Genomic DNA, 16494 nt, shown 5'->3' on the forward strand with positions numbered 1-16494 from the left:
TGGAGACCAATCAGAGGCCATTGTTTCTTCTTGGAAAACAATTTGAAAAAGGCATTAAAGGCAACACAAATGCTAGTTGTCTACTAGCAACACACATCCCCACATCATCCAGCACCATGGGATGGTTACAAAAATATGAAGACTTCAGAAAACAGTCACGGGAAGATAGTAGTTGCAGTTAAAAGAGCAAGACATCAAGGGTGTGTGCTCTAGGCTTGTGGCTATATTTTATAAGATGCAAAAAAAAAATGGTGGAAGGAAACAAAATGCTCAGAAGTCAAAGAATTAGGATTTTTCCCCTACTTTTCCAAAATGCCTATAATTTTGTGTATGTGTTTTGAAGGGCTGGGATGTAGCTCACTGATAGAGTTTAGCAAGTGTGAGGCCCTGGGTTTGATCCTCAGCACTAAGAATAATCCATTAATTAAATACTTATACACAACCAGCCCAAGAACCTACTTGCCTTCCTTCCTGACAAACTCCAATGAGAGGGAGGCTTCGGGGCACACAGAGGTTGCTAATCAGGGCAGGACAGTGTGGATAGGACAGCCTGCCCACCTGAGGGGTCCAGGTGCCAGTCCAAGGCTCTCACACAGCTGGTCCCAAACTGCTTACCATTCTCCATATGAGCACGCTGACTCCACGTCTCGGGAGGAGTCCTTGTGTACCCTATGCTGCCTTTCCTCAGCTCTGCGTGTGACCCCAGAGTTGTGACTTAGCCTTTCTTTCCCAATGCCATTCCCAGGTCCTGCTGGCCCTGCTGGTCTCCCAGGACAGCAAGGTATGTCACACCCTGAGAAAACAGAGGCTCTGGGCCCAGTCAGGGGACTGTCCAAGGGAGGCTTGGGCCCGTGCTTTAGCTCAGGGACAGATGTGCGTTTCAGAAAGGGAGGAGAGGGGCCACCTCCTCTTGCTCTGCTCCATATTTCTGGGAGGGTTGGGTCCTTGGGACAGGAGGATTGAGGCTTTGTGGCCCTCGGTCAAGACTGAACTCAGTTATTTTCATAGGCCTCAGGCCTCTTATGACCAGACCCTGATAATCGCAGTTTTATCCAAATATCAGAAAACAGCCAGGTCTTAGGAAAAGCGATGGAGTTTTGGCTGCAGACAGAAGTGCATGCCCACTGTCCAGGCCCTGGCCCTGCTCACTCATCTTAGCCCCACCCTCCCTCTTCCCTGCATCTGGCCCATCCTGCCCTCTGGCTCCGCCCTGCACCTGGCCTTTCCTGAGGGAAAGAGAAATCGATTGCTGCAGGCACTGTTCACCGTGACTGTTCTCCCCACAGGCCCAAGAGGGGAGCCCGGACTCACTAGTGAATTGTCCCTGGGCACCGGCACCTCCATCTCTGAGCTGATCTCCTCCCGTGAGTGCCACTGTTCTCTAGAGCAGGTGACAATGGGGCCACTGTGGCTCTCAGGCAGCTGCAGCAGTGAGTCATCTCAAGGGTTCTCCTTGAGGGTGACCAGTTCCCATGCAGCAAGTGACAGCTGAGAGCAGCAGGGCCTGTCTGCCAAGGGCAGGTCAGGGGCCTGGGATGGGACAGCTGTCGCGGAGCCTCTGGGGCCCTAGGAGGACCAGGGTCAGACGGGTCTTGGGCTACAGCTGGCAGGAACAGGGCACCTCCTACTGGCAGAGGACAAGGGCTGACTCCTGCATCCTCCTGTCCACAGAGCCCTTCGAGAGCCCGGGTGGCCTGGGTCTGACAGCACAGGCCTGTAATACCAGCTGCTTGGGAGGCAGGGGTTTGCAAGTTCAAGGCCAGCCTGGACAACTTAGTGAGACCTTGTCTCAAAAACAAAAAGGGCTAGCCGGGCGTGGTGGTGCACCCCTGTAATCCCAGCACTTGCGAGGCTGAGGCAGAAGAATCACTCTGAGTTCGAGGCCAGCCTGGGCTACATAGTGAGACCCTGACTCAAATCCAAAACAAACGAACAAAAAGGGCTAGAGATGCAGCTCAGTGGTGAAAGGTTTTCCAGTATGACAGAAAAAAAGCCCAAGCGAAGCTGCACCAGGGCCTAGGCCAGAACACCTGGGCTGCTGAACAAGCAGGTGCTGCTGTTGCGTTAGGGTCTTCGAATTCTGCCCGAGACTTCACAGGACCCTGTGGGTTCCATTGACCCTGGCTCACCGAGGAGGGCACTGAGGTGGAGAGGGGTGGAGGACTTGCCTGAGGTCATCACCCAGACTTGCAGGAGCAGGGATTTAAACCCTAGCTGCCGCCCAGGCCCGAGCTCTTACCATGGCTGCGCACACTCACGTGGTGTCTGACTGCTGCCCGCCTGCCTCTGAGCCGCGCACCCTCAGCCACAAGGTCCCCAAAGGCCCCAGTGCCCAGAGCCCTCGCTCATTTCCGCTTGCTTCTCTCTACAGAAGGTGTTGACTTACGAGGTCCCCCAGGCCCGCCTGGGCCACGAGGACCGCCAGGTGAGCATCTCAGCGGCTGCCAGTGGGAGGTCTTGGGGGGCAGAAGCCTCGGGCACTGATGGAGGAAGCCCAGGTCCAGGCTCCAGGGAGTGCAGCGCTGCACTCAGCACGTCCTCTCACCCATGCTGTCCTGCAGGGCTGTCTATCCCAGGCCCACCCGGACCCCGAGGCCCAGCAGGTGAGTTGGAGCTCCTGCTGGAGTGGGAGGTGGGGCCATGGGACCCGGAGCACTGTGAGAAAGAGCATCACAGCTCCCTCTGGGCAGAGAGCTCCCGAGATGGCACCAATGCGCTTGGGGCTTCTCTCCCCCAGGGGAAGGCTTGCCAGGCCCACCAGGCCCGCCTGGATCTCTCCTGACGGACTCAGGTAATGCTGTGCAGCTGAGTCACCCCTGCCCCACCTGAGCACTTGCTCCAGCCCAGGCTTCCCAAGCGGCTCCCGCTGGTCCTCTGATTTCACGGGGCCCGTGGCTGCGTGCGGGGAGATGAACCGTCCCAGCCCAGCCTCGCTGGTAGCCCGGCCCTTGGGGGGCTTCTGGATTGACTGGGGAGGCCGATTCCTATCTCTGGGGAGCCCAGGTCTGATAAAGTAAGCAGGACAGAAGTGGAATATAGAAACTTACGGAAATAACTTCAGAGCAAACATCGGGCCACAACTCAGCGCATGTGGAAGAGTCATCCGTCCACCCATCCATCCGTCCATCCGTCATCTTCTCATCCACTCTTCTGCTCTTCCACTCTTCCGCTCATTTTTATGCCCAGTCTCTCAGCCATGCAAACATCTGAGCATCCGCCGTCCATCCGACAAGCGCTGACAGCGTCTGCAGTGTGCCAAGCTCGCACTGTGCCTGTAGCAGCTGCTGCCCCAGAAATGACAGCACCTACCTCATGCTATTGCCTTCCTCCACAGAAACCTTCTTCTCCGGCCCCCCCGGCCCCCCCGGCCCCCCAGGCCCCAAGGGAGACCAAGGTGAGAACAGCCTCAGAGCCCACAGCCAATGTGTGTGCCCTCTGCACCCCTGGTAGCCAGGGGAGTCCAGCTGAGGCTGGGTGAGCAGAGGCTTTTCTCGGTCCTCCTGTCAGCATGCAGCATGGGGCACGAAGGGGACAGGCAGGTAGCTGGAAACTGCAAAGGCCCCTGCCCTGTGGTGACCTGGCGGAAGGAGAGGCACAGGGGTTCCCGACTCCGTGTCCCCCTCCATGGGCCCCATGAAGCCAGTGTCTGGCTGGCAGGTGCCTCTCAGCTCTGCCTCCTTCCCACAGGTCCCCCAGGCCCCCGAGGACATCAAGGTACAGTGGAGCTGGAATCACACATAACCTGGGGTGGGGATGGGGTGGCAAGAGCTGACTTCCTGGAGCTTGGAGCTGAGTGGAAGTGCATCTGGGAGGCCAGAGCCTACTCCGTGGAGGGCTGAGTACTCTGTACTCTGTGTGTGTCTGTAGCACAGATGTGTGCATGGCCAGCACTGACCAAGGGGCTGCACAGGCCGGACAGTCCCGGGCTCCCCCAATGGAAGGCAGGTGGGGTGGATCGGGAGGAAAATGAGACTGACCCCCCTCTCCTGGGTGTTCCTCAGGCGAGCAAGGCCTCCCAGGGCTCCTGGCCTCAGGTAAGTGATGACCACCACCCAACGTGGGTGGGGCCAGAGCCTCTGTCCACCCTGGCTGATGGCACGGGGTGTGTTATTGCCTTCCAGATGGCAGCTCTCTTGGATTCAACCTGCAGGGACCTCCAGGCCCACCTGGTCCGCAGGGACCCAAAGGTGACAAAGGTCAGTGAGGGCAGCCTGGCCCCTGAGCCCCGCCTTGAATGGAAGGTCTGAGTGCGCAGTGCTCAAGGTTTGGGAGAGAGAAAAGGCAGGAGGAAGGGAGAGAAAGGACAGGCATGTGAGACAGTCCCTGCCCAAAGGCAGCACGTGGTGTCATTGCAAAAGCAAGACAGTTGCTGAGGCGCACACTCAGCGTGCTGGGCTTCAGCAGGGAGGGGACACAAACGGGGCTTCTCCCCTTGGATTGCAGGTGACCCTGGCATGCCTGGTGCTCCCTCTCGAGGTAAGAGCCAAAGGCGGCCAAAGTTCCTCCCCTCTCCTTCAAGAGAGGATGGTGGATCAGTGAAGACTCCGATCTTGGTTCACTTACTTATCTGTGACTCAGTGTCCACACAGCCTTCCCGTGGCTGGGATCCACGAGCTGCCTTAAGGAGGTGGGGTGCTGGGGGTGATACCTCTACGACTGGCAGTCTATGCCAGCACTGCCACCAACAGAGCAGGGCTGGCAGCCATGGCGTCTGAGGGGAGTGAGATGGGGCCTGGGACAGGCGTGGCCTTTCTCTGGCGTTCTAGTCTCCCTCTGAGAGAGCCCTCCTTCCTCAGCCAGGGGCGCGCTGCCTGCGTCTGGCCTAGGGTAGAGAAATCAAGTGGGGCCACCTTCTCTTCCTGCAGGGGGCTCCTCCAGCACCGTGTACACGCCTGGCCCACCCGGCCCACCAGGGCCCCCAGGGCCTCCAGGCTCCCTCAGAAGCTCTGCCCTGGAGATCCGGCAGCACCTCTCTGAGTACCTGCAGAGTGAGTGGCCAGCCACCACGCTTGGGGTTGCGCGGCGCAGTGTGCGCAGTGTGCTGGGAGAACAGCCTCTATGGCCAGGCCCGGCCTTCTGGCCCTGCTGGCTGGCCTGCAGGTCAGGGAGTCGCCTCAGATCACCTGAGCAACACAGGCCCCTGCCTCCGTGTCTCTGTGGGTAACAAGGGAGTCCAGGCTCCCTGCCGGCCCTGCGTGCGCCCATTTCACCTCTGTGACGGCAGGAGGACAGGCCTCCTGGGCCAGGCCTGACTTCTTCTTGCTCTTGGCAGGTGACAGCATCAGGGCCTACCTGTCTGGAGCTCAGGGCCCCCCGGGCCCCCCTGGCCCCCCAGGGCCCATCAGCACCATCACAGGCCAGACTTTTGAGTACTCAGAGCTGGCCAGGCACGTTGTGAGCTACCTGCAGGGTAAGCCTGTCCCCACCCGAAGCACCGCCCTCCTCCCCGGGACCTGGTCTCCCAGCTCGCCACTCACTTCCCCCCGAGTGTGGCCGCCACCATGCACCCCTCACCACCAGGCCCTGCGGTCAGCCCTGCGGGAGAAAGGAAGCCACGCAGGAGCCCCACACTCAGGGCATCCGCCTGGGGCGCTCCTGACTTCTTGTCTGAATCTCCGGGTGGGCAGGATGTAATAAGAGTGAGTCCAGAGCATATTCTGGAAAACAAGCCTGCCTTTCTCATCAACAAAGCAGCAGCGACACTGCCCTTTGGCTTCTCATGCTCTCTAAGTAGCATGCGCTGCCGGGTTCCTCCCCAAAGGCAGCGCCTAGTAGACCGGGGCTTTCAGACCCACAAGCATCTGCCTCGGGGCCCGCAGCAGTCACCTGAGGTCTCCTTCCCACAGCTTCCGGCTACAGTGTCGGCATGTCCTCTGGCTCCATCTCCTCTCAGGACATCCTGGCCTTGCTGCAGCGTGAGTGGCCTGTCTGGGCTCCTTCCGGCTGCAAACAGGGGGGCGGGGAGTCCTTCAGGACCAGGAGCCACCGGCTTATTGCTCCACGTGACAAGGGGACTGGAAAGGTGGTGGGGAATCTGCCCTCTGCCCTGATGCCATGCAGGCAGGTGGGCAGGCAGACATCTGCAGGGATCCGGAAGCTGGCTGATCCTCTGACCACTGCAGGCCTGAGAACCCAGAACTACAGCTGGCACTGGGAAGCCAGACAGGGCAGGGGGACGGGCTGTGGCTGACAGGGATCCAGGTTAGCACATCCTTCCCTTTCAGGGGAAGATGTACTCCAGTATCTGCGGCAGTACCTGACAGGCCCTCGGGGTCCTCCGGGGCCCCCAGGAGCCAGCGGTGATGGGGCCCTCCTGTCATCTCTGAACTACTCGGAGCTAAGCAAGCGCATCCTCAGCTACATGTCGAGTGAGTGTCTGGCCTCCTGGTGGCTGCGCTGACCCCTCCTGCTGGGCTGCACAAAAACAAACCCCACAGAGGGAGTGGGTGGTCCCAGCAGGGGAAGCCAGATGGGCGTGTGGGGTTTTCACAGAGCACACGCGCACGCACGCGCACACACACACACACACACACACTGAGGACTACTGTGGGCAGCTGTGACCTGCACTCCTTCCTCTCTGTCCTCCCCGTGGGGTCACTGCCCCACTCTTGTCACTCCTTTCCCATCCTGGGGCTCCATTTCTGTACGCAGCCCTCTGTCTGGCCTCTTCTCTCGTGGGGCATTTGCATCTGCCCGCCCCCCTGATCTTAACCCATCACAACTTGGGACTTTGTCTCCAGGTTCTGGCGTCAGCATTGGGCTTCCTGGCCCGCCAGGCCCCCCTGGCCTGCCTGGGACATCTTACGAGGAGCTGCTGGCCTTGCTCCAAGGTAGGGTCGGGCAGGGGCGTGTCCAGGGTGTTCAGGGTGGAAGCAGTGTCCTGCCCAGGCCATGACTGACTCCCTGCTTGCTCTGGTGTGGCAGGGTCTGAATACAGAGGCATCATCGGACCCCCAGGGCCCCCGGGGCCCCCCGGGACCCCAGGCAGTGCGTGGTCCAGCATCAGCGTGGAGGACCTGTCATCATATTTGCACAGTAGGTCGCTGGGACAGGGATGAGGAGGGCAGAGGGCTGCAGCTGGCCGGGAGGGCACCCAGAGGTATAGTGGGGGTGGTCAGTCCCCAGGTCCTCCCAAGCATGTGCAGAGCAGGCCTCAAGTCGCAGGGAGGGCCCAGCCCTGCCAGGTGGGGCTGTGAGACAGCTCCCTACCGCAGCCCTTGGAGAGCTCAGAGCCCCCTGCGATTAGGGCCACCCCAGCCCTCCTGCTGCTCCCTCTTTCAAGGAAGCTCAGCCACACCACCATCCCTTTCCACGACCCTAGGCTACATCACCCTTGACCTCTCTCCTGCCTTCTTTCCTTCTCAGCTGCAGGCTTGTCATCCATCCCAGGCCCACCAGGCCCTCCCGGACCCCCAGGTCCTCGGGGGCCCCCAGGTGTCTCAGCAGCTCTGGCAACTTATGCTGCTGAGAACAATGACAACTTCCGGAGCGAGCTGATAAGCTACCTCACAAGTAGGTGGCTGGGTGTTGTTGTTCACCTGGCCCCTCCTCAGACCTTACCTGTCCCTGTAAGTGTCCCTGGAGTCCAGCAGGCTGGCACTCAACAGTGGGAGAAGCCCTGGCCCTCTCCCAGCAGCGAGCATTCTCCCGCTCCTGTGCGGGGACCCTGAAGTTCACTTTCCATTGCTAAGGGGCACTGAGACCTAGGAGAGACCCACAGCTCCTGTCTTCTGTCCGCCAAGATCCGAGCTTCCTCCCCAACAGGTCCTGACGTGCGCAGTTTCATCGTGGGGCCCCCAGGGCCCCCGGGGCCACAGGGGCCCCCTGGAGACAGTCGCCTGGTGTCAAGAGATGGCTCCTACAGCTGGAGTAGCAGCTCTTCCGTCAGAGAGGGCTCCACCTACGGCTCTTCAGTGGGCGCCAGAGGAGCCAACGGAGGCTCCCTGGGAGGAGGTGGAGCGTTTGGAGCAGGAGATGGGGGCGCCTATGGCACCGACGTTGGCCCCGGTGGAGGCTATGGGACAGCAGCAGAAGGGGCTGCGTACGAAGGCAATGGTGCTTCACTCCGGGCTGGCTTCAGAGACCTGGACTACAACGAGCTAGCTGTGCGGGTGTCAGAGAGCCTGCAGCGTGAGCAGGGGCCGGGCCTGGGTGTGGGGTGAGGCCTCAGCATCGGCCAAGCCTGAGCCTGGGGTGTGGAGCGCCCGGGCTGGGAAGGCAGCAGTGCGGGCGTCAATGCCAGGGACTGAGGACAGGGCCCCACCTTAACTGCTCGCTCAGACACGGCCTCAGTGAACAGACACTGGAGCCTTGGCCTTCTGCTCACCAACACTAACTTGCTCTAGGCCTCCCCAGAGTTGCAAGGATCATAATGGCTTTCCGCTGGGGCTCGTGGAAGGTTGTCAGCTGAGTCTCTCTCCCTATACATCAGCACGCTCACACAGGCCTCAGGAAAGAATGCCCACAGCAGCAGGCCTGTGCCATCACACGGAAGGCAGAGGGCGTCTGCAGGGCTTGAGCTTACCTGCTCTGGGAGTCAGATGGTGCTGAGCATTCCTGCTGCCTAAGCCCACATTCTGGTGTTTTGCAGGTCAAGGCTTGCTACAAGGGATGGCCTACACTGTCCAGGGCCCACCAGGCCAGCCTGGGCCCCAAGGGCCCCCCGGCATCAGCAAGGTCTTCTCCGCCTACAGCAACATAACCCAGGACCTCATGGACTTCTTCCGAAGTAAGGGCTCCGGTTATTTGCCCAGCACCAAACCTTGGCAGTCTCTCATGGGGCCTGTGGTCTGCAGCAACTCGTGGAAAACCTCTATATAAACACCCAAGATGCTGAAAATCAGATAAAGCCCACACACTGTTTCCCTTTACAAGTTCACACTCCAGCACTGTACATCTGGGTTACTTTGAACAAATCACTTTACCCCCAAGCTTCAGGCAATCTCTAGTCTAAAACCAGTCTTTTGCCCTTGCAGCTCATGGGGCCATTCCAGGCCCGCCAGGGCAGCAGGGAGAAGTGGGCATCCCCGGACCTAAAGGTAAGGGAGGCAGGAAAACGGCCACCTGGACCCTGTGCAATGGCAACCCTGGCTGGTGCCACCAGGTGCCCGTGCCACCCCCTCAGCACCCCACTTACTCATTATTCTCACGTCCCACCTGTCCTCCTAGGTGACAGGGGCCCCGCCGGACCACGAGGACTTCCTGGACCGCCTGGCTCTCCGGGGCCCAAGGGGGAAAAGGGAGACAGAGGTAAGCAACGGAGCTGCTCACTAGGCAAGCTCCCGCTGAGTGCAGGAGGCTGGAGCTCAGCAGAGGGCTGACCTGCTCCAGGGCAAACTGTGAGATTCAGACAAATGCCAAGGCAGACACCGCCAAGAGTGAACGTAATTCACATAAAGACCCCAGGGAGGAGGGAAGGGGAAACCAATCTGGTAGTGATGTAAGGCAAACATTTTAAATAAGTTAGAGTCAACTTTCACAATCATCCCTGCAGCAGCCACAGCTGCCATAACTGCCCAAGCTAAGGTCTCATCTTCTTCCAGGCGACCAAGTCTACGTTGGGCGAAGGAAGAGAAGTGTCGCCATCAAGCCATAGGCTGGCCTTGGCTGAGCAGCCCGGGGCCAGTGCTTGCAATGTTTATGGGCCCAAATGTCAGATTCCTCTCCAGAAGGTAAACCTGGCAGCTATGTTCAGTCACACAGAGAAGTCAGTCAGAGACACAATCTGAAACAGCTTCACGGGGTGGCCCCTAGAAGTCATCAAATGTTTTAGGATGATACTTACTTCCCTACTCTCTCAATCCAAGTGCCTTGGCCTCTTTAACACTTAGTTTGAACCCCAATCTAGGAAAGCTAGTTACATAAGAGTTGGCTTGGGAGTCTCAGGGCTTTGCCTAAAAGTGAGCCCTAAAAATGGAAGATGGGGCTTAGGTGCCTTCCCGGAGGGGGCCCGTGAGGGTCTGGTTACTGTTGCAAAGCTGCATGTCATCTTCTCCCTCCTCATTCACCCTGCATTCTCCAGTCACAAAAGACATGGCTAAGAAGTGACTCTCAAAATGGAAGAAATTAAGAAATTCACTTCCCTACTGGAGGTGACAGCATTCCTGATAGCGATGCCACTTGCTTAGTCTGATTATAGCTTTGATCTGTGCCCACCTGCCAATGCCAGAGTTAACAGATACGTTATCCTAAACTGGACTGCAGCAAATGGGACAAGAGGGGCAGTGGGCAAGGAAGGAAGAGGAGGGAAAAGATGCACCTGATGCTGGGGAGACAGCTTCCTCCCACCACCGTGACATCGCCCTCTCCTCACTTAGGAAGGCTGTGGTTTATAAGCACTTCTCACTGTCTAAAACATCTGTATGTGGTCTGTAAGATGAAAAGTCATTTCAAGTGTAAAATTTCCAATTAAAATTTTTTTCTTTTTTAATATCATGTTTAATGTGAACAATGGGAACAAAGACATGCTAGCTTAACTGGGTCTGATACTTTTATTACATACATGAGAAAAGAAAACCAGTTATATTTTGGGTCACACTTCTAGCATTTTATTTAACCACTGAAATGTTTAAAGGCAGCCTTTCTGTAGCTATTAACTCAACCTGGAAATATTACAAAGCATCTGAAGGGCTTTCCTACGCATAGATTTCTTAAAATAAACATAGGTACAACAAATGAGCAACAGGATTATTTGTGATTAATGTAGTGACTTATCCTGGGGCAAATTACGATGGCAGGCTAAGTAATAGATGGACTACCAAGGCCCCTGTTAAGGGAAAATGTACAAATGTCCAATGCCCTAAAGAAACGCAGAGTAAAAGCAGACACTCAAATTCTGAAGAGCTACACTCGGCCAACTTCTAACTTTGTGACAAGTCGTAACTCAGTCTCTGGCTAATTAAACCTGGAGTTAAATTAAATCTACATCTATAAATCTACTCTTCTGCAAGACTGGATTTTTATTGTCAAGAGTGTCTCACTTGCTTTCTGGAGAAAACGGTGTGCTCCCCACCGTATCAATCCGCTCAAGCAGCACCCCCAGCCGAAGAGCCGTTTTACGCGAAGAGGACTTTGGCCCCACTGCTCACCTGGCAGCAACCTACTGTGAGTGGGCATGGGAAACTGTGAAAAGGAGTTCAAGTGCCGCAGTTTCAAGCAACCTGCTTTACTGCCTAATGAAAACTTAATATTGTGTACGACAAATGAAATGCGCCTTTTAAAGTTTTAGAAAGAATTCAGTTTCATTCAAAAGATGAATTTTCTTTTCCTTTTTAAAATAGTACTTTTTACTTTGGGGTTCAAGTATTGTATCCCCTTTAATAATAATTCTTTCATTAATCAGACCTAGGAATTTTCCCCTTGTTATGAGATTTACTGTACTATGATATCCAAGTCTTCAGAGAGTTTTATGCCCAAGCAAAATAGGGTAAAAGCCCAAACTTGCAGACATGAGAGATGTCCTCAGCTGCATGGCCATGGATCTGAGCCTCTTTTGTTTCATTAGAAGAAAAAAAAAAAGAAAAATGAATGAGCTCAATAATGCACAATGCTCCTAGAATAGAAAGGACATGTGACACTTCTCTCCAGCCAAGCTAAACACCTGCCAAATGATGCTGCCCAGTGAAATGCCCACTGAATCTCCTATGAACTTAGCAATGAATGACAAAAAGGTTATTTTGGCAGAACTGAGATCATAGAACTTGAAATGCTTGGAAGGAAAAATAACCCATGGGGGCAGTAATAAAATCAAGTACATATGCATTTGACTGTGGAAATAATGTAAGCACCTCCAGAAGGACAGCTGCACACTGAAAGACACACCAGCCAGTTACCAGTAAGTATGTGGTGTACGTGTGTGTACACCTCAGACAGCAAGGAACACTAATAAATTTACAAAGTCAAAAGGCCTGGAGGATGGCGAAATATAATTACGGACCCAAAAAAGCTGCAAAGTATTCTCGTGCAGGATAACCCATCTTCAAAGATTATCCATCAAAAAAAACAGCTTCCCAAGATAGATTAAGAAATAACTTTATTTTTGTTTGTCAATCCCATGATTGAAAAGACAATACTGATCCCAAATAGACAAGAGGCATAATCTGAAACAAAATTCTTTCTGAAGTTTAGCTTGTGAGCTTATTACACTGCAAAGAATCACAAAAAGCTGCAGCCAACATCTAAAACTGATGGACACTCTATCCCCAGCTTCACAGCAGAGATATTAAAGCATTACGGAAACGATGTTCTCCACACAACAGCAACAATAAGGCATTAACTGTTACGGCTTTGATGTAAGAAAAGCATTTAACGCATCATCCCATTTCCTACAAAATGTCATTTCCCACAAAAGTACAGATTTGCTCAGTCAGGTGACTTTAAAACTGGAGCTCTTCTTCCCCTGCCATTCTAGGTTCTCTTTAACCCCCAGAATCTCCAGCTAACACTGACTGAATCTGGCTTCTCGGAAGAGTCACGTAAGCACAGTATGGAGTGGGAAAGGGTGCAAAGGGAACTGGAAGAGTACAAAAAAGTCACTTCTGAAACTCGCTGATGCTCAAGAGATCAGAGACCCTTTGTGAAAGAAGGTCGCATATGCCTGAGAGCTTTGTGCTTGAGGAAACACTACTTAGAGGTAGCTGTGGTTCTGGTTTATATTTGATTATATTATAATTTGCTGTGTCCTGTCATAGGCAGATTCCAGTATTATCAGCAAAGTAAAAGCACTCTGAATTTCCTCCTCACCCACCCCATAGCTTCCCCTGGAAAAGGGTAAGGAAAAGCTTGATGTGACTCCACCTAGGATAAGAGCTAATTCAGGAACTCCACAGCCTATGGACTGACAGGACTAGGAATGGCAGCCGGATGCCAAGCTCTAGGAGCAGGACCTGCAGAAGTGTGGAGGTCTGGCATGCCCACAGTGCACAGGGAAAAGAGGGGAGGTGACCATTTAGGGTACACATACGGGTAATTCCTTTTTGCATTGCATGGCACATTCTGCTGCAGCAACAACAGAATCTAATTAGAAGTCTGTGCCCCCAGCCACGTTCTGCCTACACTTCATGCAAGAAATAAAGATCACTATTATCTATGTGAAGGGAGGGGTAAAACAGCATATTCTACAAAACACTTTTTGGATAGATTTTTTTATAACCTGAAGAATTATGGAGAATGTTTCCTCTCTACATATGTATCACTGTATAGCCCTGCACTCACATGGACACAGATTTTAAGAGAACTCTGAGCGTGAACAGTGAGTCCGCAGGGCAGGGTCACGGGGATGTGAGAGCTGCTGACAAACTTACCCCTCGTGTCAGCAGCTCTGCTCCAAGCCGAGCCTGGATTCAGTATTCTGAAGGTTAAATTAAAAGGAATAGAAAGAACCAAATAATCAGATCAAATTATGTCCAAAATTATTTAAATGACTGAAAAAAATCCACTGGCTGAAATATTCATTTTTAAACAGCCAATAAACTGAAAATTTCAAAAGATAAAGTGGTAGGAGAGTCTTCCTCCCATCTCCTTCTTCAAATAAATCATTAAATACACTGGGTAACACTATATTGTCATTTTTATCATAACAATATAAACAATTTCCATCATCATCCTGAATATTACTTTATAAAGATATACATTTTAAAAGGCTTTCAAAACAGTTTTCAACCCAGCACTTGAGAATAAAGCATTAAGAGTTTTGTCTGCAGTAACACATTCATGTGATAAGTGTATGAATTTACAACCATACATAATATATGTGTGTGTGTATATATATATATATATATTATATATATTTATATAAAAACCAAACTTGGCCAAAAGTTAAGGCTACCTACAAAGTTGTCCAAGTAAATTCTGCTTGTCAAAACAATTACAAAATTAAAATTACACATGCATTTTTAAATCATCTAAATCACTGACAAAATAAAATTCAGTATCCCAAAGTTTTCAAATTAACTGCAAGAAAGTGCTACAGGCATTTATTTACATTTTCTTAATATGAATCAGTGTTCTCACAACGTTACATTGACATTTTTCACCAGCCTCAGAAGTAAAATAACTAAAAGCTAAACGTTTACAATGTGGTGCCCAGCACTCTGGAGAGAGCAGGCTGCAATGGCCGGCAACGGGCCTCCTCTACACCAGAGCTCAGTTATAACACTGTTGAACTGACACGTGGTTAGGGTCTAAGCCTCAAAAGGGACTAAGAGTGAACATCTCATTAATAATTACACACATCAGCAACCACGTGATAAAACCTTCAAGCTTTCCCCACTCAAAGTGAATAATTTAAACATGGAACAAAATAAAATCAAAATGTAATAACTTCATTTCAAAACAAAAAGTCATTTATGATGTGTGCCTAAATATTTAAACTTTTTAAAAAAATTATTCTGAATAAATGTTTGAGATTAATTTCAGACAATATATTTATAAGTATAACTCACTCTATAGGCTTCTGAGAGCTTTAAGTGAACAGAACTTGCTAAGATGTACAGAAGTTATTTACCCAGCTCATGTCTTATTTTAGGAAATAAACTAGGACAGCTAAACCTATATTACTTCTAATGTAGTGAGTTTTCCATTTCCAATTTGCACATTTTAAAATATGCTTTTCCCCCATCATCCCAAACTTTGTACAACATATATTTTAGAATGAAAATGGTAACAGGAACAAGATTTTTAAAACAATAATGTTCAATGCTAAGGGTGTTTTGTCCCTGATGATCAAAAAGAAAATCCTATTTTTGGATGTGACTGAAACTTAGGCACTATCTTAATAAAACCAGCACCTCAATTATTAGTGCCCACCTAATCAGGCAATGTTTAAAACAAATTGCTGAAACAATTTTTCTCTTTTAAAAGAGTTTATTCCTATTAAATGATAAAATATTTTTATTTACTGAGTCAATAGCATATTTTGAGCAACTCATAGCTTCTTTTATGAATGCTGCTGATTTACTAGAAGAAAATTATTCCAATTCTTTACAGCAAAGTTCTAACTATAGAATTTAGACATCATTGAAAAGGTAGGTCAGGTAAAAAGATATTAATACTTAGTGATGTAACAGTTCTTTTTAATAACTTTAAACATTATTTCTCTTAACAGTTTTTCAGTAACTGTCTAAAGAATACAATATTTAAGGTTAATATACAAAATCACCTTAGGGAATTACTGCAGGATGCTACCTTGCCAACATGGCTTAGCATCTGTCTTAGTTCATTTTCCCTTCATCTTTGCTTAAAACAAAACAGAAAACCACCTAAAAGGTGAGTCTTTATGAGTTATTTGAGACAGACCATGGCAGAAGATGAAGAGAACAGAATGACATATTTAAAAAGCCAAACCCAACAGAATATTTCCACTGTTACGATCCAGTGGAATGCAAGCTAGGAATAGGATAGAATTTGGAAATCCGGCTCTGTGTTGATGGGTTAAGGCATTCCGACTCCCCAGTCATTTTAAAGAACACTTCCTGTTCCTGTAGTTTCCTGGCAAACTCTTCTTCTAGTGTCTAAAACAAGAAGGGACAAAGAAATTGCTATGTGTTGGTATTACACTGCACACAGAATTGACTCTGGTAGCCAAGATAAAAGTACCCCCCGAAAGACTATTTATTACCCTAAGGAAACATGACTGCTCAGGAGTTAAGTTCATACCTCTTGCACAGCCCAGGTTTAAGGCTCAGCTCAGTCACATGAATAGATAATATGGCTCCATCACTGAAGACTAATTCCTCTGCCACCTAAAATAGCAGTTATACCACCTACCTCATTGATATGCTGGGTGAAGATTAAAGGTGATGATGATGTACTTAATGCATTGGAGGCAACCAATGGACAATACCTACAAACTATTACCTGTCTCTCCCCCATACCATTTACCACTTTCTATGTTAGGTACTGATGTGATATTTTTCTTGCACACTGGATTGTGTAAAGCTGTGTAAAGGTAAGGTCTAAACCAGATTCACATTTATATCCCCATAATACAGAGCAAAAACAGTGTTTGATAAATTTCTGAATTCAAGGAGATCTAATCCTGAATGTGATGGTATTACATTAGGAGGCTGGGCCTTTGGATATCATTAGGCCATGAGAATAGAGCTTTCTGGGAATTAGTGACTTTATAAGGGGCTGAAGAGAAAGCACTTCCATCTCCACTATGTGAGGACACACAGGTGAGAAGTCAGCAGTCTGTAACCCAGAAGAGGGCCCTTGCCAGAAACTGGCCATGCAAGCACCCTGATCTTGGAATTCCTGGCCTCAAATTTATGGTATTATTTTACGGTGGCCCAAACTGACTAAGACAGGGATCAAAGACTGTCGATGACTGATTGGGGTAAGTGCTACTGTTGAGGTCCAAATAAAGTATAGGAAAGGATGGAAAGACACAGGAAGGTTTGCTGGGAGAGGTACACTTTGAGCTTAGTCATGAAGTAACAGTAGGCAGGACAGGGAAGGCACGCCAGACACAGGAAGCTGAAACAATGACACAAA

At 51.0% G+C, this 16494-nt stretch overlaps 2 protein-coding genes across 6 annotated transcripts in view; one reads left to right on the forward strand and one right to left on the reverse strand.

Moving 5' to 3' along the window:
• Positions 1 to 10429, forward strand: part of Col17a1 (collagen type XVII alpha 1 chain) — a 44704-nt gene extending 34275 nt beyond the window's left edge. For all 3 annotated transcript variants that reach the window (XM_013066159.3, XM_013066160.3, XM_087185731.1), the window contains exons 36-57: positions 746 to 781; positions 1287 to 1364; positions 2372 to 2425; positions 2562 to 2603; positions 2738 to 2791; positions 3335 to 3394; positions 3688 to 3714; positions 4002 to 4034; positions 4122 to 4196; positions 4444 to 4476; positions 4866 to 4988; positions 5273 to 5410; positions 5847 to 5915; positions 6225 to 6368; positions 6741 to 6830; positions 6925 to 7035; positions 7366 to 7512; positions 7765 to 8130; positions 8591 to 8728; positions 8976 to 9038; positions 9169 to 9249; positions 9543 to 10429. In XM_013066159.3, the coding sequence (XP_012921613.1) occupies positions 746 to 781; positions 1287 to 1364; positions 2372 to 2425; positions 2562 to 2603; positions 2738 to 2791; positions 3335 to 3394; positions 3688 to 3714; positions 4002 to 4034; positions 4122 to 4196; positions 4444 to 4476; positions 4866 to 4988; positions 5273 to 5410; positions 5847 to 5915; positions 6225 to 6368; positions 6741 to 6830; positions 6925 to 7035; positions 7366 to 7512; positions 7765 to 8130; positions 8591 to 8728; positions 8976 to 9038; positions 9169 to 9249; positions 9543 to 9595 (2015 nt within the window). In that variant the 3' untranslated portion in view covers positions 9596 to 10429. The remainder of the gene's footprint in view (positions 1 to 745; positions 782 to 1286; positions 1365 to 2371; positions 2426 to 2561; positions 2604 to 2737; positions 2792 to 3334; positions 3395 to 3687; positions 3715 to 4001; positions 4035 to 4121; positions 4197 to 4443; positions 4477 to 4865; positions 4989 to 5272; positions 5411 to 5846; positions 5916 to 6224; positions 6369 to 6740; positions 6831 to 6924; positions 7036 to 7365; positions 7513 to 7764; positions 8131 to 8590; positions 8729 to 8975; positions 9039 to 9168; positions 9250 to 9542) is intronic.
• Positions 10430 to 13938: 3509 nt separating this feature from the next.
• Slk (STE20 like kinase) overlaps positions 13939 to 16494 on the reverse strand; it is a 65625-nt gene continuing 63069 nt past the window's right edge. For all 3 annotated transcript variants that reach the window (XM_004866496.4, XM_004866495.4, XM_021245659.2), the window contains one exon: positions 13939 to 15509. In XM_004866496.4, coding sequence (XP_004866553.1) covers positions 15363 to 15509 — 147 coding nt within the window. In that variant the 3' untranslated portion in view covers positions 13939 to 15362. The remainder of the gene's footprint in view (positions 15510 to 16494) is intronic.

Source organism: Heterocephalus glaber, unplaced genomic scaffold, assembly GCF_053883595.1.
Source record: "Heterocephalus glaber isolate CG9 unplaced genomic scaffold, H.glaber_assembly_v1.0 deba00001498, whole genome shotgun sequence".
NCBI classification, from domain to species: domain Eukaryota; kingdom Metazoa; phylum Chordata; class Mammalia; order Rodentia; family Bathyergidae; genus Heterocephalus; species Heterocephalus glaber.